General features: G+C 42.0%; 4 protein-coding genes across 4 annotated transcripts; all 4 read right to left on the bottom strand.

The window, feature by feature from the left end:
• Positions 1 to 6,440: 6,440 nt before the first annotated feature.
• Positions 6,441 to 9,878, bottom strand: snrpd2 (small nuclear ribonucleoprotein D2 polypeptide). The gene is made up of 3 exons (XM_070970579.1): positions 9,758 to 9,878; positions 8,904 to 9,083; positions 6,441 to 6,867 (listed from the first exon to the last, which is right to left on the bottom strand). Coding segments are annotated over exons 1-3 (357 nt in total). The 5' UTR covers positions 9,760 to 9,878; the 3' UTR covers positions 6,441 to 6,692.
• A 4,386-nt stretch (positions 9,879 to 14,264) lies between these two features.
• Positions 14,265 to 15,488, bottom strand: foxg1c (forkhead box G1c). The gene has a single exon (XM_070970680.1). The coding sequence runs from the start codon at positions 15,486 to 15,488 to the stop codon at positions 14,265 to 14,267; it is 1,224 nt and encodes a 407-aa protein (XP_070826781.1).
• A 2,225-nt stretch (positions 15,489 to 17,713) lies between these two features.
• On the bottom strand, positions 17,714 to 18,964 carry pglyrp5 (peptidoglycan recognition protein 5). The gene is made up of 4 exons (XM_070970785.1): positions 18,849 to 18,964; positions 18,546 to 18,741; positions 18,266 to 18,384; positions 17,714 to 18,113 (listed from the first exon to the last, which is right to left on the bottom strand). The coding sequence occupies exons 1-4, from the start codon at positions 18,859 to 18,861 to the stop codon at positions 17,938 to 17,940; spliced, it is 504 nt and encodes a 167-aa protein (XP_070826886.1). The 5' UTR covers positions 18,862 to 18,964; the 3' UTR covers positions 17,714 to 17,937.
• Positions 18,965 to 19,388: 424 nt separating this feature from the next.
• polr2i (RNA polymerase II subunit I) lies at positions 19,389 to 21,611 on the bottom strand. The gene is made up of 6 exons (XM_070970689.1): positions 21,458 to 21,611; positions 21,193 to 21,247; positions 20,851 to 20,924; positions 20,463 to 20,537; positions 19,844 to 19,895; positions 19,389 to 19,699 (listed from the first exon to the last, which is right to left on the bottom strand). Exons 1-6 carry the CDS (start codon positions 21,517 to 21,519, stop codon positions 19,637 to 19,639), a joined length of 381 nt encoding a protein of 126 aa, XP_070826790.1. The 5' UTR covers positions 21,520 to 21,611; the 3' UTR covers positions 19,389 to 19,636.
• Positions 21,612 to 22,061: the final 450 nt, after the last annotated feature.

Below are 22,061 nucleotides of genomic sequence, written 5' to 3'. Positions count from 1 at the left end.
AGTAAGAACTGCCAAGTGCGATGTAAACACCAACCTAATTGATGCTGTCCAAACATTAGTAGGCATAATATGACTGTCAGGACCATCACTCATTTACTCATCATGCTGTATTCTGTAGTATTAAAATACCATTCACAAGTGCTAACCAGAGGACCTTCTGGTGATATTGGATGCGAGTGACTAAAGTTTGATGTGATTAATGAATACAGATACATTTTAAGTGCAGTTGCTAAACAGTGCGAGCCAGACAGTGGTGTTTATATACTGAATGCTCTTATTTATTTCTTAATGTGGTTAGTGTATTTAATTTCCAGTAGTACCTGAAGGCAGCATCTCATCCAAGCCGGGGGGCCTAGCCAAGCCCTTCACCTCGCCCTACTGGCTGTCTGGGTAACTTCAGGTTTCTACTAGCAACTGTGGTCTTTGTGGTTATCCTATATACGATTTCTGTAGCATTTCATGAGTAATGTTTCTGGAATAAAACGATAAATAAATAACTGAGCACAGATTCGAAAAGATAGACAATAGGCCATGAAATTACAGCAATCGACTGTAGCAATCTTTTAAATAACTTATGTTAACTGCTGAAGTAATACTGTCTAATGCTGTTAACAGTAAAGGAGAGGAGGAATCCTGTGGCTCACATGGCCCAGTTTTCAACACTGAGATACTGCACACACTAAAAGCACTCCTTCTTCCTAATGGGGACAGAAGTGGAAGAGAGGATGAGAAAGGAATGCATTACGTCTGCATGGCATGTGTAAACATCCAGAAAGCCAATATGCCTTTCGTCTCACTACACACACACTCAGACATACAAGCTGACTGCTCTGAGCAACTGTTGGTCTGGTATATATTTATTTAGCTTTGTGTCCCCAGTTAACTCTGCGGACTGAAGCTCAAACTGTCAAGCAGAACCCCCTTTTTTTTTCCATCGCTGAGTGTGCAATTTTGCACTTATTAATATCAGATCCTGTGTGACCTTATGCTCAAAACACGTGCGGAGGTGTTTGTGTGATTTGTGCTGGCACAGTCTCAAGAAGTTGGTCCAGTTCCCAGAAAGTAGCCCGTAAAGAATTAGAAACAGTCATGCAGTAATTTTAGGTTTCTCCTGCGCTCCTCCCCTTCACCACAGCTTTATTTCCACAGCTTGACGTCAGTCGGTCAGCGCCATCCGCAGAGAGAAGGCCCGTCGGACAGCCAGCAGCAGGGAGGCCTTCATGAGACTTAAAGCAATAGGTGTTAAGAGGCATGTGTGTGAGTGCGTGGAGAAACTGAAAAACTGGGGGTTAAAAAGCAGCTGAAGAAACACAGAGCACGTGCAGTGGATGTGCTTGGTCTACCAGACTGAATTACAACTCTAGGCATCTCTCTATCCCTGCGAGTTTGTAGAGAGTCTATTATATAAACAGACTGCACTTTTGCTACATCTGACATCAAGGAGTCCAGGACTTGTTGAAGCATCCAGTCCCGAGGCAGCGTCTGAAAGCCTCCACTGCTGGATGAATAGCAGACAAATAAAGAGAATTACACAACTGAACTTCAATCAAGGAACCACAGTGTCAGCCTGGATCCTGGGGTTGGTAGAAGTTAGCCAGACAGGCATTAGTAACAGTGTAAACTATTCCAGACGAGCCAAAGTTTAGCAGCCTTGTAAAAGAAACCCAGACGACACAGAGTAAATGTTACTGTTCCTCAAGTGTTAGAATTTTCTCGCCCTCTCTTTTTGAGAGGGGAGGAATGTGACTGGAGGAGGGTAAAAATATGTAAAGGGGAGGCGAGACACAAAGGTTCAGTAAGAGGTCTGGGCTGGGAGCCCATTGAGCAAAGGGCAGCATTGTAGAGATCAGCAGGTCCAACTGACATCTCCTGAAAAAAAGGGCCTTGAACTCCTCATAGGGTGAATTGGGGCCATAACACACTGACAAAGCATTTTGTACCAGGCTACTATCCTTAAAGTGAAAGATGAGAGAATGAAATAAAGCATTTTTCTGAGTTCAGAACTGTTTATAGTTTAATATCTGAGCACTGTGCTTACATAAAAGGCAAAGCATGTGACTGACAGACCGCTGCGATACATGTCAAAATGAAACGGGCCCAGGAAATCACCTGCATGTCATATTGAATATCTGGACTCATATCAGACTAGATGATGCTTTCAAGACCCAGTAAATGTGTCTCAGTTTTCAGGACCATGTGAGTAAATTAAACTGGCTTGTCAGTCAAACTAGGTACACTGCTTTTAAAATCCACTAGATGGCAACATGACCTTGATATTAGAGAAAAATGCCACACAGCAACAAGCTGGAAGAGTCCCTCAAACTAAGTGCTGTTCCTGTGTTTTCTTATGCTGCGTAGCTCAATCTGAAACCATTTCAGATTCACATCAGGAGTAAGAACAAAGCATGAGGTAAACCATAATTCATTTTTAAGCAGCCAAGATGTCTTGCAGTGTAACCTTTCACTAAAAGCTCAGAATCCAGAACATTATGCAGCTGGTTTCCTCAAGAAAAATCTGCTGTTGTCCTGAATGCATTTCAGAAACATTCTCAACAAATATCACAGGCAAACTATCAGTTTTGATATTAAATGAACATCAAACATTGACAAAACTCTTATGTCCTCTGTAATGTGCCTGTGAATTTAGAGGTTTACATGATTTTTTTTAAGGTTAAATGAAAAAAAGGGGGGGGGGGGGGGGGGGGATTTGTAAAAATAAATTGCTAAGATGTTTTATACTTTGGAGGCCAGTGAAAAGTTTCCTCGGTAGGTGGGATGGTGCTGCTACAGTAATCCCATTTACACCTGATAACAATCCTTAGTATCCACTAAATGTTATACTGTTTCATACTTTTTTCTGATTCTAATAAAAACGCTCATTTGTGCGTCAGAGCCCAGCACCGCTGTGCTTGTTTGCAAATAGGCGCAGGTCAGCGTGCAGCAGCTCGACACACCTGATCCCTGTTTTGGCTGCCGCTCAATGCGTCCTCGCAGCTACTGCCAGTCACACTTGAAGAGAGATGCGGTGTTTGTGTGTTTCCCTCCTCTCCTCCCTCCACCTGACCTGGCGGGGGCTCTGACACCCGGACCGCGGCTCTGCTTGAAAACAAACTGCGGCGGCGGCTCCGGTTACCGGCGCCCGATCGATGCGCTGCACGGTGTCGCGTTGCTCGGAGGCTCGAGTATCGATGCATGGCCGATCGCTATCATAATCACACTTCCCCCCTCTTATCGCTTACCTACTGAATAAAACATCTGCCTTCCTGCTCATGGATCGCCTCCCTCCGCCCCAAAATCTGGAGGGAAAGAGACTTCTTGAAGTGTCTTTGAGATGAGTGAAGTAACATGAGAAAAGCGCACGATGATACCCAACAAATGAGGTCCCCAAAGTTGTTTTTATCTCGGGCATCTCCAAATAGACCCACCAGCTACTTGACAGCAGCGCTTTGTCCCCGGATGCTGCAGTCGTGAGGGTAATTATTGGGAGATAAATCCAAAATAACCTGCAGCTTCTTGATTGATAATCTTTAGTATAATGAACACCTTGCTGCTCACATCACAGCCACAACCTAATGAAGCTGGATCAAGTTTTTGGAGGCTCTGTACAGAATTTATTTGGGTCTCAGGCCCTGTAACAGCTGCTCAGTTTGCTTAATATGTCTGAAAGACACGTTTAGCTGAAAAGTCCCATCCAAACATTGAACACATAGATATATATAAAGAGTTAATTCATTGTTGAATTGACTACTTTTTTTTACACTTGGTGTCAGAACTGCAGCATAATGCATCACATTTCATGAGTTCAGCACCAGAGTCCAGCCAGTTTCAGCCTTATCTCACTAAGGTGCGAAGTGACAGATCTTCATCTTGAGTACAACAGTTACATGTAGGTTGTACCACAAATATCATATCAATCTATCGTGGATTGTAAGAGGTGGATCAGATTTGTTGCAACACTTCTACGCATTTTGTAGATTTAAGTTAATTAGCATTAAATTGGTGCTTCACCCTTTTCTAATTTTAATTTTAGTTACTGTTTAATTTGGGGTTAAGGTGACAATAAGATAGGATTCATTGAGTCCACACAGTTTGCTCTTTCTATTTTCATACCAATCAATGTGAGTTTTCCTGGGCTGCTGCCAACACATACAATCACACAGATTTGGGAGGTTTAGTTCTGTAGCACAACCAGCAGTGGTTACAGTGCAAAACCTCCTTTTCTCGTTTACACCAAAGGGTCAGTCACTTGTCTTTTGAGAGAAAATCGATGTCCACACAAACCCTTTTCTTAACTTTGATTAATTAGCTGCAATTGTGGCACAATAACACTAATTTGCACACTTGCATGGAAGGACATAAGAGAAGTGGGCTGAATAAATGCAGATGCAATTCAAAGGTGCTTCCTCATCGTCACAAAATCTGTGAACAGAGGATGTTCACATCACAGCTGGATCACATTGAACAGTGAATGGTGAATGACTGTGTTGGTCCAACAGGGGATCAAACTCACACAGGAAGGCCAAATGTGTCTACTGCAACCAGCTGCTGTGGCCTCGATGCTACAGCTAGTGCTGCCGTCCCAAACAGACTTCTGTACCCCTGCACATTTCATTTAATTTCAGTCACATTTTTAAAACAAACATTGCTTTTATTAAGAGTGCAAAAAGCGCATCTGTACAGATGAATGACTTCAAATGACTTCAACATTTAAACTATGAAAGAAGCCAGCAGTTGACTCATCCAGGGGTTTCCTGGTGGCCACAGGGCCCTTAGTAGCTGCTGTGCTTCCTCTTGCCTCAGGCTTGCAGTGCAAAAAAAACTTTTCCGGCCCGTGCAACACGATCTCCTCAAACTTTTGGTAGATGTCAAGATTTACCTGAGGCAGCAGTGCAATAGGTACCATTACATTAGTCACAGGAGAGTCAGAAAAGTTCACCGCATTTCATAAGCAGTGTTCAGACTGGTTTTCCTGGTGGCTGAGTCCTCCTCCTGACCCAGCAGGCTTCAGCTGAAAGCTGTAAATCAGTCAGGCTTCATGGTCACACATCCACCACAGGTGCTGGCCTTAGACATGCTCAGGTTAATACTGAGAGGGACGATAGATCACATGTAAAGATATCAGGGCAGTACAATAGTGCAGCAGGAAGGGAAGTTTAGGCCTACAGAAGCAGATCTTTATAAAGGCAACACACACGACTTTCAGGGAGTTATGTTCTAATTATAAGGACTACAGCTAAACCAACGGGGATTTCAACACTGATACAGCAATCGATAAGATTCAGCTCTCCAAAAGCTGTAATTCACTCACACAATCAAAATCCTGCACACCTGACCACTAAATCTGAGAGCAGCAAAGAGCAGAGGTTAGGTGCCAGAACTGTGAGAGAGGAGTAAGGCGAGACTAGCTGTTAAGCTATTAAGACAATTAACAAAGTGGTCAGGAGGGGCTGAGCGGCAGAGGGAACAGCCTGAAATGGAGAGATGAGGGTGTGAAGTGACAGTCAGCACATCTGGTCTCATCAATAATGCAGTGGGCCTTTAAACGGCAGTTTGTCGCATATTGAGCGCTGCTGACTGAAATCAAGCCCGACACCTAAGATGCTGTCAGGGGAGAGTGAAAAGGGTGACAGCGGGAGGAGGAGGAGGAGGAGGAGGCGGCTGGCAAGGATACACAAGATACGAGTAAGAAGAACTTTTCACTGAGGTTTTCTCTGATACATGTGAAGCAGTGTGCAATAGATAAGCGAGGTTTGGAAGAATGGAATGTAGTTATATTCTTAGAAAACATTCAACAACGATACAAAAAATAAATGAATAAAGTAGAATTATCAATATTAATGTTGATGTTGATCTACTGAAATGACTAAGATAAGAGATAAGATTTATACTTTATTCATCACAGCACACACATGCTACAGGGAGGAGGAGACTTACACACACCATGCTTTATGTGAAATTATTTTTCCGCGTTTGACCCATCCTCGGTCCGTTGTTCCTCCGCGGCAGACCAGGAGCAGTGGGCTGCCAGCTGCCAGCCGATGCCGGTGCCCGCGCCCGGGGACCCATCCTTTTTCGTCACTGTTGGTCAGGCGGTGATCTTCTTGCATGTTTTTAGTGGGGGTTATTAAGGAGGAAACCCCGGGTGAACACGGGGAGAACATGCAAACTCCACACAAGGGCCCTTATTTTTCCTCGAGCAGCAGGCACTGAAGACATGGTGGAGGCACGCCACCAGCGCCCACAGCGGGATTCGAACTGGGGACCTTCTAGCTGTGAGGCGACAGTGTTACCACTTGTGCCACCGTGCTACCCCAATAAAACAAATAAATAAATAAAAACAAATAAAACAAGCATTAGCATTTAATCAAATTAGCTTTAAATCATGTTTTCAAAGCAGGGAGAAACTTGGAAGCTTCATGCAAAAAACACTTTCACAACACTTGAATCTCAACACTTTTATTATTAAAATGAAAAATACAGAAGACTTTCATTGACTATGCAAAACCAGGTTTTCTTGTGCCTAAATGGCTCTCCAAAGAGTACAGATATCATTTTTACCCAACAGTGCCTGCAAAACAAAGAGGTTTCCATTCATGGTAGTCCACTGCCTTCAAATCATTCAACAAAAAACAAAACAAAAAAGACAAGAAAAAAGGCCCTGAGAGCGGTTTAGCTGGGCGTGTAGAAAGAGTTCATTTTCCCGTGATCAGAGGATTTCTCAGCACGATGATGACAGAGTCGCCCCTCAGGAACATTTTAGAAATGTAGCGGTCTTTATTCACTGGCTTGGACTTCTTCTTCCCCTTCCCGCTCTTGGGAACTTCTGTCCACATCTCCTTCACGTTCTCCAAGACCATGTTACAGTGCCTGAAATGACAGTGAGGATGTCAAACATCGAAACTTAATATTACTGAATTTGAAAGGGGGGGAAAAAAATGCCTGAAAAGTCAAAAAACACTAGTACGAGCACATTCATTCTTAACTGGCATGTGTGTGTGAGTGATTTAATTTGAATTTGTGGCATTCAGTTTTCTCATGATATGAATTTTTTCTTATATATAAACAAACTTTAGAATTTCTAACAGTCTTCCCCCTCCACACGGTCTGTATGAATTTGGAGTTTCAATTATTATTATAACACAAACTTAATGCAAACTCAATATTCTGTTCAACGACTGGCCAATTTACAAAGAGGCGTATTAGATCCTGTGATTTTAAGTGGCACATGTTGCACAGCAGTTTATCCAGTGTCATGTCAGGTTGTGGTGTAACATTACCCTCTGTAGGCTATGCTATTATCCCGTCAGATATCTCTGTCACATCCTCTCCAGCACCTCTCAGATCAGTCATGGAGCGCTATCCTTTAGGTTTTAGCATCTCGTTAGACTCGTCCTTTGTTTTCTTTTTTTTGTCTGTTACAGTTCGGGGCTGCTCTGATGACACGTTGTTGGCAGTTGTACAATTATTTTTTTCTAATTGTTTCAGGGCCTCTAATCCCTCTGGTGGATCTGCAACATTTTTCATGTTTGTTGCCAACTCATTTCTGGCAGCAGAAGAAGGTTTTCTTTTTGTTCCTCGATAACAATTTTGTGAATGAAACATGCCTCCACAGGGAGCAGAACAGGTAGCCTTATACACAAACTTTAGGGGTGGTGATTAATGTAATGAGCAAATTACATTAATGCAGGCACACCTCCTCACGAACAAGGCTGAAATGAGCTACGTATGAAAACTAAGTCCAGAGATTGACGAGCTCATACAAGCAAATGTCACAGAAACAAGTAGGAAGGGTAGGCTAAGGTTATGAAAATGCTGCATGAGGCTCAATGATATATACCTTGGACTGAACTAAAAAATGAAATAGGAGATGGCATCAGTATGCAGACATTGCTTAAAAATGTGTTATAGTATCAGGTCCAGGATTGAAAATATCCTGCAAAGATTTGATAGGTTAAAAGCCTATTAAGGTTCTTTTTTCCTTTAACCACAGAATTTGTTTTATTGTGACAATAATTATCCTGTAACAATTATCCAGTTTGAGTGGATAAATCTAAGATCTAAATTTACAGTATGTACATTTTTAGGTTCTGATTTTCTGCTGAGGGAACAGTGTGTCGGTCTGCATCATACACAGAATCTTTTAAGGAAAACAATATATTTTATACTCTTTGAAAAATCTACTTCCAAGTAATCTGTACTTGTGTATTTCAGGCGGCGAGTTTTCAGTAATAAATCAGGACTCGATCTGAGAGATCGACATCATGCGCAATCAATTACCTAGCCAACAATCTCCCCTTGCTTGGCCCTCCTGTCAACTGACAATGACATGATCTGCAGAGAAATACAAGACGTTCTCTGGTGTTACGTCCTGTAAATGCACTGATTGTGGTGCAACTTCTCCTGTTTAATGCAGGTGTGCTTATGCTGTTGTTTTGTAGAAGCATGTAAGTTAAATGCACCTGGTTGGTGCTGATCCAATTTGCTACCACGTTGGTGCCGATCGTTACGAGGTTATATCATTAACAACAAGCCTCCATGGGCCACTTGCTATTGTGAAAAGGGAACCACTGGTAAAAAGATCCAAAACACGAAAACAGAAGAGGTAGAGTGTGTCAGTGTGTGTAACTGAAACCAGAGGAGTGTGTGTGTGTATTGAAATAAGTAGAATTAAATAGCATGCTAAAAAGACAAATACACCCCCACTTCCAGTTATGCTGTTCCTCTGTAGGAGAACACTAATTAATATCAGCAAAAAATATTTTATCATCTCTAATTAAAATTAAATGTCAGAACAAAAACATGAAATAAAACTATTTGATGTTATCAAGCATTAATCTCTTATTACACTCTTAAAGCTGTTGAGGGAGATGGGCTGGGGAGAAGCCAGTGACTGGGCTCAGTACCTGTCGAAAGCCTTGACTCTTCCGAGCAGCTTCTTGTTGTTGCGGCAGTTGATGAGGACCTGTGTGTTGTTCTTGACTGACTGGGTGAGCACAGACAGGGGGCCGGTGTTGAACTCCTCTTCCTCTCGTTTCTGGAGCTCCTCCGGTGTCATCTCTGACTTGGGCTTAGTTAACAGACTCCTGGAAAATGACACAAAATGACCCCAATTAAAATTTTGCTAATAAGAAAACGGCATGTTGGCATATGTGTGGTAGGGATATTGTCAGTTCTGTCTGATATTACGCTAAATAGATGTTATATTGTAATATAGGTAGGCTTATTGTAGAAAACACATGATCGAAGTACACTAGCTCACTATACCTGTACAGCCCAGCAAACAAATCCTTGTCAGAGGATTCAAACTTCTGTCCAAAAACATACCTACCCAGAAGATATTTTCGCTAACACGAAGTGAATACTTCGTTTCACCGATGATGTTCAGACGGCGCATGCTCACACACTTGGTGTTAGCATTCGGCTAACTTACACCAAAGTAACTGTGTGACTTCTGGCTCACAACTTTTCAATTTTGCTCTAAGGCAGTTTTAAAAGTGTGAATTATTATTACTTTTACACTGTAACAGTAACGTAGTTGTAAGGCATATGAGCCTGAAAATAAATAGCAACGAAAAGACATACAAAGGGTTTATCAACTGCAGTTAGCCGGCCTTGGTTCCTATCGCTAGCACTGCTGAAGCTCTACAACGCTAACAAGGTTAGCATTCGAACTGTTAGCTACTGGCTACCGAGATTCAAAGTTCAGGCTCTGAGACAGAAAATGACCCATCTCAAGTCGATCATCATCGATACTTACATGGTTGTGGATTTGTAATAAATATTTTCTTAGATGGTATCCGCCTCGTCTCCACCAGGTGCCTTCGTATCTGCAACGATTCTTTGAGACTCGCGTGGATAGAGGTACTTCCGGGTCACGTAATACGCGCCTCAAAGTTTGGAAATGACTACCGGGTTACAGCAGTCTGGTCAAAATAAACATTTATTTATTTTTGTCTTCACTAGTTGTGATTATATCGTCGATGCATTTGATGTACATTTTGAACGCTGGCAGTGGTGGAAAGTATATGTCTAAAGACACTTTTTTCGGGTTTTGTTCTTAACTCTATACTGCATTATACTTCTACTCCACTACATTTCAAAAGCAAGTATTGTAGATATATTTTACTCTAGTACAACCATTTAACAAATTGTATTCCGTTTTTTGCAGATATGATTTTTACAAAATTAGAATGGGCAAATAAAATAGTTAAAATCAGTTAAAATGCTGATACACATAACACACAAATACATACACATAAGACCCAATATCACAATAGTCTTTTGTCGGATCTGAACCGGGACACACACACTACTAATAACAATAATAATGGTAATAACAGTTGGGTTGAGTCATCTTAAATTAAAGGCATGAATCAGGTTTTCAGCATCCGACCCGGGATCCGACCCAGAACTTTCCCGGGCCCAAAACCACCGGGGAAATTTGGTACCGGGCCGCACAGAGAGACTGAGAAAAAAAAAATTTTGTTGATCATCAGAGTCTGAAATAAGTTTTATTTTGAAAATCGGGTGCATTCGCCTGTACCTCTGTACACATGTCAAACAGACACACACTAATAATAATAACAGTTACACAACAACAACAACAACAACAACAACAACAACAACAACAACAACAACAACAACAACAACAACAACAATAATATTAACTGGAAACATGTACAACAGTTTGTCTCGGTCACGTGATACGGTAGTTAAAAAGTAAGTTCACACAAGCTAGCAAAAATGAGCGTCTTTAGAAAGGGGATAATATCAAATGATGAGACAGAAGAAAAAGAGCCTGTAACTTCCAAGAGAAGCTGCATTTAAGAGACAATATCAGCAGCCCTATTTAAAATACGGGTTTATCGCTTCAGGTGATTCTCACGCGCCAAGCCCGCTGAGCGTAATATGTGGCGACAGGCTCGCAAATGAGGCAATGAAGCCTTGTCATTGAAGAGAAACAAGCACAGGGCTCTCACTAATTACAACAACTACATTCAGGGTAATGGTGAGTTGTATTTTTAACAATTTGTTTTTATTCGTTTCTATTATTGCTTTACGTGAAACCAGTCCGTGGTTGGGGACCGCTGGGTTATGTTGTATTTATATCTTATAGATTACATTAACCACTTGGGCCCTTCATGTTAAAGACACAAATTGTCACAGGGAAAGAGAAAGCAGAGGGAGCAGTGATACCACAGACCCAAACAGATAACTCTTTGTTTTCCTCTTTAACACAACAAGAAGGAAGATAAAGTGTGTGTAAGAGAGAGAGAGAGAGAGAGAGAGAGAGAGAGAGAGAGAGAGATGTAGGCTACATTATCTACACAGCAGCAAGGAGACATTGAGAGATTGGCTTTCTGGCAAGAGACAGACAGACGCCGGCTGGGGGTGTACAACCCACCCACCTTATTTCAAAGGGTGGCACATCTACCTGTGGAAGCCACTTGCTGCAGATAATGGCAGCCTGTGTGTTGTTCAGAGCGGTGAGTGCATGGGATTGATTTCCAGAGCTGCTCTATATCTTTATGAAGCACACCAAGCTTAGCCAAAAGACTTACATCTTAAGCTGTGGAGCAGTGGGCCTGTAAAATGAGCTCAGTGTGGCATCAGCCTTACATGTGACGGGACTGCAGTAATCTGAAAACACTTTTGCAGAGCAAAGATGATCCTACAACCGTTACATCTGACGGGCAAGAAGACAATTGTTGTGTGACTCTGAAACAACAGAATCATGTCTAAGATTGCTTTTTAAAATTTACTTTTTTATGGTCAAATGATTGTTTTCTTTAGGGGTTGTACAGAATTTTTTGGGTTGAGGAGGGGGCCTGAATATTAGATTTTATTTTATTTTAAAAAATGCCCTCTCCAGCCGGGCCATTGGCAGCACACTTTCACACACTTACTGCTCTGCTTTCTTTTATGATGCAAAATGGTGGAGATGGGAGCTGCTGTCATACACTCTGAGGGAGGGTATACATTCAATCCCCAATAACTATGAAGATCTAATAACTATGGAGACATCTATTCTGATTTGTTAAAGTGACATCTTGGTCCTGCCGTCTGATTTTGATGGGAAAAATAAATACACTATGAGACATGACTGGCTGGCCCCTGCACATGGCCAACACCTTCATGTACAATCGCACACAGCAAAGACATCTTTTTCAGAATATGTGACCTTTTATCATTTTTAGAAATAGATTCATTTTTATTCATTTTTTGAAATAAAATATAAAAACCCTCAGCTCTGCCAAAAAAAAATGACACTACCCTCTGTTCATCAAAGCAAGAGATACACAACTCTCTCCCTCCTCCTCTTATAATTTCCATACAGTCCCTTACATGACTTGGCTTTAAATTGTTTCACTTTATCCTACTTTCGGTGGCAAAATTTGAACAAAATTAGAAGCCAGCACCCATGTTCATTGACTTTCAGCACATGGCCAAACTATCCCAATCCACCTGTCTGACTTAAAGACAAAGTGAGACCATGTGTGAATTTATCTGCATCAGCAGCGGTGATTATCAGTGGAGCTGTCAGAGGAAGGTGCTTATTTATTACACTAAAAGCAAACAGTATCTTCTTACTCCTGCCTCTGGGTATAAAACTCCTTCGCACCAGAGACTTGTTGATTCACAGCTCTGTCCCCCTGCTCTCTGTGCTGCTACCACAATTACTCATGCCAGTAATGAAAATATTATTATCTTCATATCTATCTAGACCGTGAGTGTGCCAGCAGTGAGGTTACCTGATCCAGCCCAGTCTGCTTTAACCACAGGCGACTGTGAACGAGAAAGGTGACGGGCTGGGGTCTTTTGATATAAAGAGCCTTTGTCTGAAGGAGGCAGCGGTCCAGAAAGCTGCTCTAATCTCTATCCTTATACATGTATTTTTTATGAATTTATATCTGAGGGGGAGCGACAGGGAGAGGTGAGGGAAAGTTTAACAGGCAGTGATGTCAGCACCGGGTGAAACACAAGACAGATCAATAAGATCAGGCTGGAAATGTCATGTCTACCTGTTGAAGTTACATCACAGTCTGCACGCTGTTTCAACACGATGGTGTGTCCTTAAGAAAGCTTCAGGCGCACATTTGAACTGTTGATTTTTAGGGGGGGGAAGCAGAGGATCACCAGATGATCTTCTCACATTAAACCGTAGTCCTTGTTGTGTGAGTGACACATGTAACACACAGCCAAATAAGAGCAATCACGAGGTTTTAATGAGGAGAAAAGAAAACACAATTAAAAATACATTATTGATCGCATAATTACATGCAGGCTAATTCAAATAGTAATGTGATATTTTTTAGTTGCTGCTCACCGAAACAAGAGCAATTAACATGGGAAACAAGCAGTTGAAATGACATTTTAACGTTGCATCTCTCTCTCTCTCTCTCTCTCTCTCTCTCTCTCTCTCTCTCTCTCTCTCTCTCTCTCTCTTTCTCTCTCTCTCTCTCTCTCTCTCTTTTTTTTTTTTTTTTTTTAACTTACACTGTCTACATTTTAAAACAATTTCACCTCCCTGGACTAAAAACAATTATATTACATTTTTACAAGAATTTAGCTGGAAGTTTTTCCTCACCAGAGCAAATCTTCCACAAAATTTTAATAGTTTTTAAAGGTCTTGTTCAATATTCTGGCAAAAGAATAACTTCAGACAAAGTGATCATTTCGTTTTTTTTTATTATTATTATATTTCTCTTTTTAAAATGACATTTTTCGAATAATTTCAGATGATGACATAGGCCGATAACAGCGACACGCGCGCAACATCACTTTAATTTCTATACTGTCACATATACACATGTGGAAAACTATAAACTAAGTGGAGAACGTTGTTTCTAAAACAAGGATATGTTTTCAGTTGTCCTGTCTCTGCTTACTCTAATGCGCTTTTAAATAATCAAATACACATTTTTTGCACATTTTTGAAAATGGCATGTGTCAGAAGAAGCGTTTGCTGAAATTTTGCGTCACAGGTTGTTTATGCATCAGCTATTTTTAGATTAAGATTCTACACAAATGGCGCAACACGCTTTCTGATGAAATAATACAAGTCAAATGCCCCCCCAAAAATCGTGTTTCAATTTAGATTTTTTTCACTGTAACACAAAGAAATTATTGAGGAAATATCGCGGGCTATTTTATTCATAAACGCAAGAAATTTTGCAAGTCTTACTCTTTAAGCAGGATGCTCTGGCCTTTTATTTGCCAACTTCTTTCATCTAAATTCTACAGAAGTATCCTATACTTAGATATTAGGCACTATGACTACTTTTTTCTATATTCCACGACAAAGGAGGGCTGGAACTAACTTGAGGAAAGTAATTTGGAAAGTCATTACAGCAACCCCCGAGGTCCGAGTGGCCGTTCTTGGATAAGAATTGTCCAGGAGACGTCTTGGACGTGGCGCACTCCTCTTGGCACGGACTAAACGTTGCGGCACATGGTATTTGGTGTGAGTAAAAGTAGCTGGCCTGTCCGGAGATCATGTTAAAAGAGCACGGATCCGACAGCGGCAGGGTGCATGCAGGGATGGATGTGGAGAAAGCGGTGCAGGCAGTGCCGAGCTGGTGGCGACGGGATTGCGCGCAACTGACTCCAATGTAAGACATCTCCTGGTGCGTCTGCACGAACCGGTCGGCGTCAGCAGCACTTGTTGCACTCAACCGGGACCGCTGTGAAACAAGCGACGTGCCGTGGTTGGGGAAACGGGGGTGAGCACTTAGATAAGTCCCTGGGCCAAGGTGGGTGCGCACTGGTGTTTGGAGAGGCAGAAACGGCGGCACCGGCCAGTAAAATGGACCCGCTGCAGCCAAGGTCACGCTGGTTGCAGTGCTGGAGGACATCAGACGACCACCTCCCCTTTTTAGTGCAAGCTTGGCCCTGGAGCCAGTCGCGGCCCTGCGCCGGAGTTTCCCTGATGTGCCACCTATGAAAACGTCCTCACTGCAGGGGTCCAGCATCCAGTAGTTGCCTTTACCAGGGTCATCATAATGGCGCGGCACTTTAACGAAACACTTATTCAGACTCAGATTATGCCTGATTGAATTTTGCCATCCTTGTCTGTTCTGTCGGTAGTATGGAAAGTTATCCATGATAAACTCATAGATGCCGTTAAGTGTGAGCCGTCGTCCGGGGCTCTGGCGGATCGCCATCATGATGAGCGCGTTATAACTGAAAGGAGGTTTCTCAGGTTTAACGCTTTCTTCTGCTCCCACGCTTTTCTTTGATTCTCCCTTATTCCCCTCTCGTTTTCCACTTGCAGTCACCGGTTTCGTTTCTACTTTCGTGCGCTGTTTGGGGCTTTCGCAGTTCTTTGCATCGGCTAAGTTTTCCTCTGGGCTGGGTCTCTCTAAATGAGCGGAGCGCAGTTTCTGGGCCGGACAATGAGACTCCTGGTCCCCCATCACTCCTTCTCGTCTCCTCAACAGGCTGCTGATGCTAAAGGAGGACTTGCGGAAAAATTTCGAATCCTCCATATTAAAGGTTGAAGTTACAACTGAAATCCTCAAAGGTGCCTGGTGATGGAAGCAGCGCGCGCCACTGAAGCCACGGAGCAAAGATGCACTGATTCAAAGTGGTGAGGATCCAAGGACGCACTGGCCTGACAGCGTGACAACAAATGCGCATGATCACAGCAGCTCAGGACTCGCTCCCTACAAAAAGTAGTGCATCAGTGTCACTGGATGTAACAGAGAAACATTTGGGGGCGTAATTTGTGCACGTTCCGGTACTCTGAGACGACTGGATCCTAATTTTAGAAAATCCAATAATTCACCCCCTTTCAGATCACTTTTTTCTCGATAAAATCAAAGCAGAAACAGCATAATGTGACTCAAAAAATGTTTAATTGACACTGGCTTTTGAGGGCCATTATCAAAAGAATCCAAAGTAAACTAGAGTAATATTATAGTACTAACCAAACCCACGTGCTCCCCACCCAAACCGTGCCAATACACACCTGGGCCCGGAATGAAATGCTGTCAATCTGTGTGACTGATCGGTGAACTCTCGGGTTCAATTATAACACTTCCGTGACTGGTGAAACCCAACCCTCTCACGCGCCTTGCCCTCTGGGCTGCGCTCATCTCTCTCTCTCTCTCTCTCTCTCCTTTTCTCCGTTCCTCTCGTCGCACCTTCGTTCACACCGTAATAAACAGAGTACAATTTCAACAAACAGCGAAAGGGGATTCCATTTATTTCTAGATTCAAAACAAGTCTCCACATCGTGAAAAAACAAACAAACCAAAAAACCAAACCAAAACAAAAAAACAAAAAACAACAACACAAAAAACAGATCTTGTTTTGAAATGGGCCCAACACCCCCTCATAAGGCACCATACTGTGTACTAATCTGCTGATTCTCTTAGGGCCATTGTGCTTTGTGCTAGTCTGAGCCAAATTAATTTGTTTGGAAATATGATACATATCACAATAAATTTTATTTATTTTATTTATATGCAAAAGTCAACTAGTTCCTTCTCCTGCTAAGGGTGTAAATATACTGGCATCTTAAAACAGCAGCCTGACTCTAAATATATGACGTACTGCTATGATCAGTGCTTGTATTATTCAATAGTGCCTTTCCATAAAAGAATGTAAGCAAAGCGGATTTAAAATGAAGGTGGGTGTTTGGGTGTTTTTTTTTTTTTTCCCAAATCCCAAAGACAAAAAGGACAGGAAAAGAAAGTCTGTGATTTCTGTTCCAATACTCAAATTGATGAGAGAATATTATTGGACTAGAAATGATTTGCCTCCAGTAAAAGGCAGTGCAGGAAGGGGTCTTAAGGGGAAATTTCTGAGCATTTCTGGAAAATTGTAGAAAAACATAAACAGGGTTGAATAAAGAAGTTGAATAAAGTTCTCTTTTATTTGAAAAAAAAAAAAAACACCACATATACTCGTTACATCTGTCACAGATGAATTGAGTCCATTTAATCAAATATAAAAGTGACACTCAAAAAAATTGAAAATGAAAAACCTTGACACATCAAAAAAGAGCCCTCTATTATCACAACCCCAACTGTAAGTTACTGCTCTAACAACTTCTTAATTTTTAATCATTGTTATTCATCAAATCAGTTGTTTGACTGACTGCTTCAGGGTTCATAAACCAGACATCAGACATGAAAACTGGAACCACACATACACCTTCTCTTACCCAATTTGATAGGGGCTGCCCACCTTAATCCCTGTGCTGCACAAGTGAGCACTTGTTGGGAATGTTTCAGGCACTGCAGAAAGCACGCATTGTTATCTCAACACTTGTAATCCCCTTGGATCTTTTTCTCCGTTCGATATTTGATTTCATGTCTTGTGTTGTTTCCAGTGATATTGCGGTGACACCCTAGAGACATTTGCATGGGAGCACGGCCCTTGCAAAAGCAATTCATAAGCTTGTACTCAGTATATTTTATCACTGTCTGAATTAATTGTTTGGTGGAGACTCCTTCTAACCCCCCCTCTGTGGGGGGAGGTAAGCTACAAGAGAATTCCTCACATGACTAGGAAATAAACCAAATCGTCATGATTTACTGACAAATGTAGCTTAACGTCACAACAGGTGAACGTTCACACCGGAACACTAATAATATCAAGCAAAGTATTCATCAGTTGAATGTGTTGCCCACCATTTTAGCATGACAAAACTGAAAGAATGTAATCAAATTATAAAGAGTGAGAGTTCCTCTGACAATTATGTGAACTGAAGCGCTTTGATTTGGAGCTTTGTAACTGCTCATTTTGGACAGCTAGAGAGCATACTGGTTTCATCCAATATGCTGGCTCCCCCTACTGTAAGAGAAACGTCTGACCGGACATGAAATGTGCAGGGCCTCCTCAGAAGCTTTTACCGCCCAAACATTCCCCCAGTTAATAAGAGAGCTGTGATAGAAATCAAAATAAGACCATCATAATCTGCAGCAAGCCTTATTTGGCATCCCTCAGTTGTGGTAGAGCGGCATAAAGTTTTCCTCCTGGACATTCAGTGCTTCCCAGATCCCTGTGCCCTAACAGAGCAAAGCTTGGGCATAGAAATCCCTGAGAGACACCAGACTGCAGCAGCTGTCTGACTGATGATAGGGCCTCACTGCTTGGCGTGTCATCTGAAATCAAAAGAAGCAGCATTATCTCTAAGTGCAAAATATTATCCAGACCTCAGAAAACCATCCTGAACTGCAGCTTTTCATGCTCTTTCCTTGACATGTAATGTGCTTTTATTGTTGTCATAATGCAAAAAGTAATTAAATAAACTTACTGTTGAAATTGCCCATGAAAGCAATCCCCAGTGAGTCATGATTGTTTCCTTTGGCATGCGCTCCTACCACACCCCAGCCGCGACCCTCGTACACTGTGCCATCTCTCCCGACCAGAAAACTGGAACAAACAGAAGCTGTTTGTTGATCCTGTAGCATTAAAAACTAGCAGAACTCATTAGAAGGAATATATAATTAATATCCATCCAATATGTCAACACAATACTATATAAACAGCAGACAAAACGACATTTCTCTTGAAGGCAAAAGGCCTTGACTCACTTGTATCCAATGTCATCGAACCTTTTGTCTGTCATGTGCCCTCTCTGGATGCTGACAAGGCGATCACTGCACTCTTTCAGGCCTGTGCACCCTGGGAGGGCAGTGTGGTGGATGACAACTTTCTGAGCAGAGCCCTTCAAAGTTTCCTTGTGTCGCGGGGCAGCCGCTCCCCACTGCGCCCTTGAAACAATGTTCACTGAGAAGTAATTTAAAGAACACGTTGAAGTTAAACATCTACTTCACGTGATAACTGAAAATGAGATTTGTGAAAAATCAGGAGTGTAAAGCTGTTTGTCCCCATACCTTTTTGGTCCATTCCTCTGTACACAGATGCCTCTGGCTTTGATGACTGACTGGCAGCGGACTGTGCAGCCGCATTATCAGGCAGCCTGTTTCAGGAGGTGTGGTCATGGGAAATACACCTTCCTCGTTCTTCCTTGTGGACAAGTCAGATGACTGTCAACACGTTATTTTTCTACAGTTGCCCAACAGGTTGTTTGGAATCTACATGTTTGAAAAAGAGGGAACTTCATGACATTGTCAATATTCCACAGTGACGGAAAACCTACGGCGGCTTCCCTCCCCCTGATGAGGCATGAGTGCTTCAAGCCTGTGTAAACGGTCACGGGAGTGTAAAGAGGAAATCAGTATGTTTTGCAATATCAAGTAGTGTGTGTGCTTTTACCGCAGGAAGAAACAAGCACAACACTGATATGAGTAAGTGGGCTGAACACTTTAGAGGCCAATTAAGCATCTGTGCTGCCAAAAGCATAGGTGTATCTGCTAATGTGAAAAATTACAGCATGTGTGTACATGTTCATGTGTTTCATTAAATACTCAAGAGACATTTGAAACAACTGATTCTTTTAATCTAACAAAGCGTTTGAAAACAACAACTGTTAAAAAACTACTAATACATAAAATTTACATTATGTCATCACATAAAGGTAATTCCAGGGTCGACAAACATCAGCAGCAACAAACAGGACAGTGAGAATAAAAAAGAACCCTTTGAGCTGCAGCGAGGAATCGTTCTTTGTGAACAGAAATACTGCAGATGCAAATGTCAGACCTCTTCATTATCACTGACTCTACTCTGTCCACCGGTGTCCACAGTGAGGGGCCGTGCAGACGTAGTACAGTCTCATAGCATCCTGTCAGGAGAAACAGAGCACAGTTTAAAGATAGCAGACCCTCTGTTTCATTACTGGGTGAAAAGCTCGTCAATGTATTCACAGACAGACAATATTAAAACTTAAGGGTCACACATAATGAATTTCATTAACAGAGATCATTACCTCAGCCTTCATACTGTGAGACTGGAAGAACACTGCCTCCTTGTGACCACACCTGGGAAGACACGGAGCACAATGTTAGAAACTGTATACAACGCAGACACTCAATGTCACAGCGTCTCTGTAATTTCAATCCGTCCAAAACACTCAAAGGCTACATTGCTGGTGATCTTACAGGAGGAAAAAAAACCCATTAAAAAGCTGTGGTGGCAACAAACTGAACCCATAATTCTGAGTGTAATCCCTCTTTGTAACGTGAAGGGGCTGTTGATCAATTTACTAAATCATGGATTACACTGAGATTCAACAAGTCTGTAACTTTATCCACCTTAAACCCATATGTGGTTTGCATGCATGCTTAGTTTCTGACACCAGTGTAAGTTGAGGCGACTGTTAACACATCAGACATGTGATGAGTATATAAAAGCTTGTTGCTGTGAATTAAGAATTTAGGAGTCAGCTTGCTGCCCTGCTGTGGTCAAAAATGACTTAATGCATATTGCAAATCTGTCAAAGCTGTTTTTCTGTAGTTGAAAACACATGAAACACTGAAACACACATGAAAAATTAACAATGATGGGCCTCCTGAGGGAACGAGTGAGGTTGACTTATTCAAACCTACTTGGGGCAGGGGTGGTCCTCTGTCCTTGGTAGTGTTGGATCCTGAGAGACATCAGCGATGATTTGTGTCAACTCACTGGAGAAAAGCAGAAGCAAGATGATGGATAACTTATCAATGACTGGCCCTGTTATGTTTCATTCAGTGTTACGGCATCACACAGAAATGTGCTTTAATCACAGCCAGCAGTGATGTCACAGTGTCCTGTGTACACCTGTACATTACTACAGCAAGCTGAGAAGATCAAACAAGTGGAGGGCAGCAAAAACAAGATTTTCAGGGGGTGTTAAGCTACTCTTTCATGCAGTGAATACAGCACAGTGATGTATTGGTAAATTCTATGCTTATCAAGATCTTGGTCATTTATGCTGCACTGTACTTTTATACTTACTCAACCTCGTGGGTGATCTTATTGACATAAATGCAACTGTTGTCTGCCTCTTGTTGGTAGTCACAGTTCCTGCACTGTGCACAGGACATACAGACAATCACTACAGGCGTACAATGAAAACGCAATCAATCGTCTCAATCAATACATTCCTCCATAGGCTATCCCTGTACACTTTGCTTCTTTTCTTCATTAACAACAACCTATCACTGGACAGAAGTTGTACACTGTATACAGGCCTCTACTTGTTAATTTAACCATCAGCACGTTTCCCTGAATCCGTGTTTTCTTATTTCTTTCTACACTACATTTCTCACTGAAATGGACTTACCACTGCAAACTTACCGCATAAAGCAGGATACGGTTCTCCTTGTCTTCTTTAGGGTATAACATGTTGTTACTGGAAGATAAAACCATAGTCTTTAGTGTGTTACCGACATGTTCGATTCTTTTACAAATGAAGGCTTTAGCTCTATATTACGGCGACATTATGTTAACATGCGTGTAGCCTGAATGCGGAACCTAAACGTTACGCTTTAACGTTTAGTTAGCCTAGCAAAGTAGCAAGCTAGGATAACTTGTTACACCCTCTATTCGGCAACAAACTCACCATTCTTGACAAAACCTGATCCCAACAAATCCTGGTTCGTATGCTCCAGTGTCTAAATCCATTGGAAAAACTATCGGTTGAAAGTAATTCTTGGCAAATAATAAATGTAAGTCTCCTTCTCTTCTTCTGCTGCCGATATGACTTCCACTTGTTTGAAAACAGACCATCTGCGCATGCGTGTGCAGCTCTGCACTCTGTGCTGTGTTTCCGCGGCAGCGCCTCTAGGCGTCGGAGGACAGAAAACACTTTGACAGACCAGCTCACAGAGAAGTGATAGATGGCATCCTCAGGGCAGGTGAAGATGTCTGTATCAGTAACCTCCTCCCTTGTTGAACAGCACGATGGCAAACTTCAGGACTGTGTTTTGGGTAGCTGTCAGCCTCCCTCAGCTTGGCTGTGAAGGCTAAAGTGCTGAGAAGGGGCAACACCTGTTACTGTCACAACAAGCAACATAACTAGAAGCACTATGCATGCATGATTGCATTGAATCAGTAAGGCAAAATGTTTCCAACTGAGACAAAATCAGTGAAATGAAATGAAAAGAAAATTCTTGAGTTGAGGAGGAGGGCTAGATTTTATGTTTTTTGTTTTTTTTTTTTTTAAT

Source organism: Chaetodon trifascialis, chromosome 9 (genome assembly GCF_039877785.1).
Source record: "Chaetodon trifascialis isolate fChaTrf1 chromosome 9, fChaTrf1.hap1, whole genome shotgun sequence".
NCBI classification, from domain to species: domain Eukaryota; kingdom Metazoa; phylum Chordata; class Actinopteri; order Chaetodontiformes; family Chaetodontidae; genus Chaetodon; species Chaetodon trifascialis.
Note: the sequence above shows the minus strand (reverse complement) of the source record. Positions and strands in the feature narration are given on the sequence as shown.

Coding starts and splice junctions, on each gene's coding strand:
- snrpd2 (XM_070970579.1), bottom strand. Junction 6,868..8,903: donor AGAGTCAAGGCTTTCGACAG/GTACTGAGCCCA, acceptor CTGTCATTTCAG/GCACTGTAACATGGTCTTGG.
- polr2i (XM_070970689.1), bottom strand. CDS start 21,519: ATGGATTTAGACACTGGAGCATACGAACCAGGATTTGTTGGGATCAGG. Junction 21,248..21,457: donor ATCAGGTTTTGTCAAGAATG/GTGAGTTTGTTG, acceptor TTTATCTTCCAG/TAACAACATGTTATACCCTA. Junction 19,896..20,462: donor GAGGACCACCCCTGCCCCAA/GTAGGTTTGAAT, acceptor GTGTCTTCCCAG/GTGTGGTCACAAGGAGGCAG.
- pglyrp5 (XM_070970785.1), bottom strand. Junction 18,385..18,545: donor TTCGATGACATTGGATACAA/GTGAGTCAAGGC, acceptor TGTTTGTTCCAG/TTTTCTGGTCGGGAGAGATG. Junction 18,114..18,265: donor TTTCATGGGCAATTTCAACA/GTAAGTTTATTT, acceptor TTTTGATTTCAG/ATGACACGCCAAGCAGTGAG.
- foxg1c (XM_070970680.1), bottom strand. CDS start 15,488: ATGGAGGATTCGAAATTTTTCCGCAAGTCCTCCTTTAGCATCAGCAGC.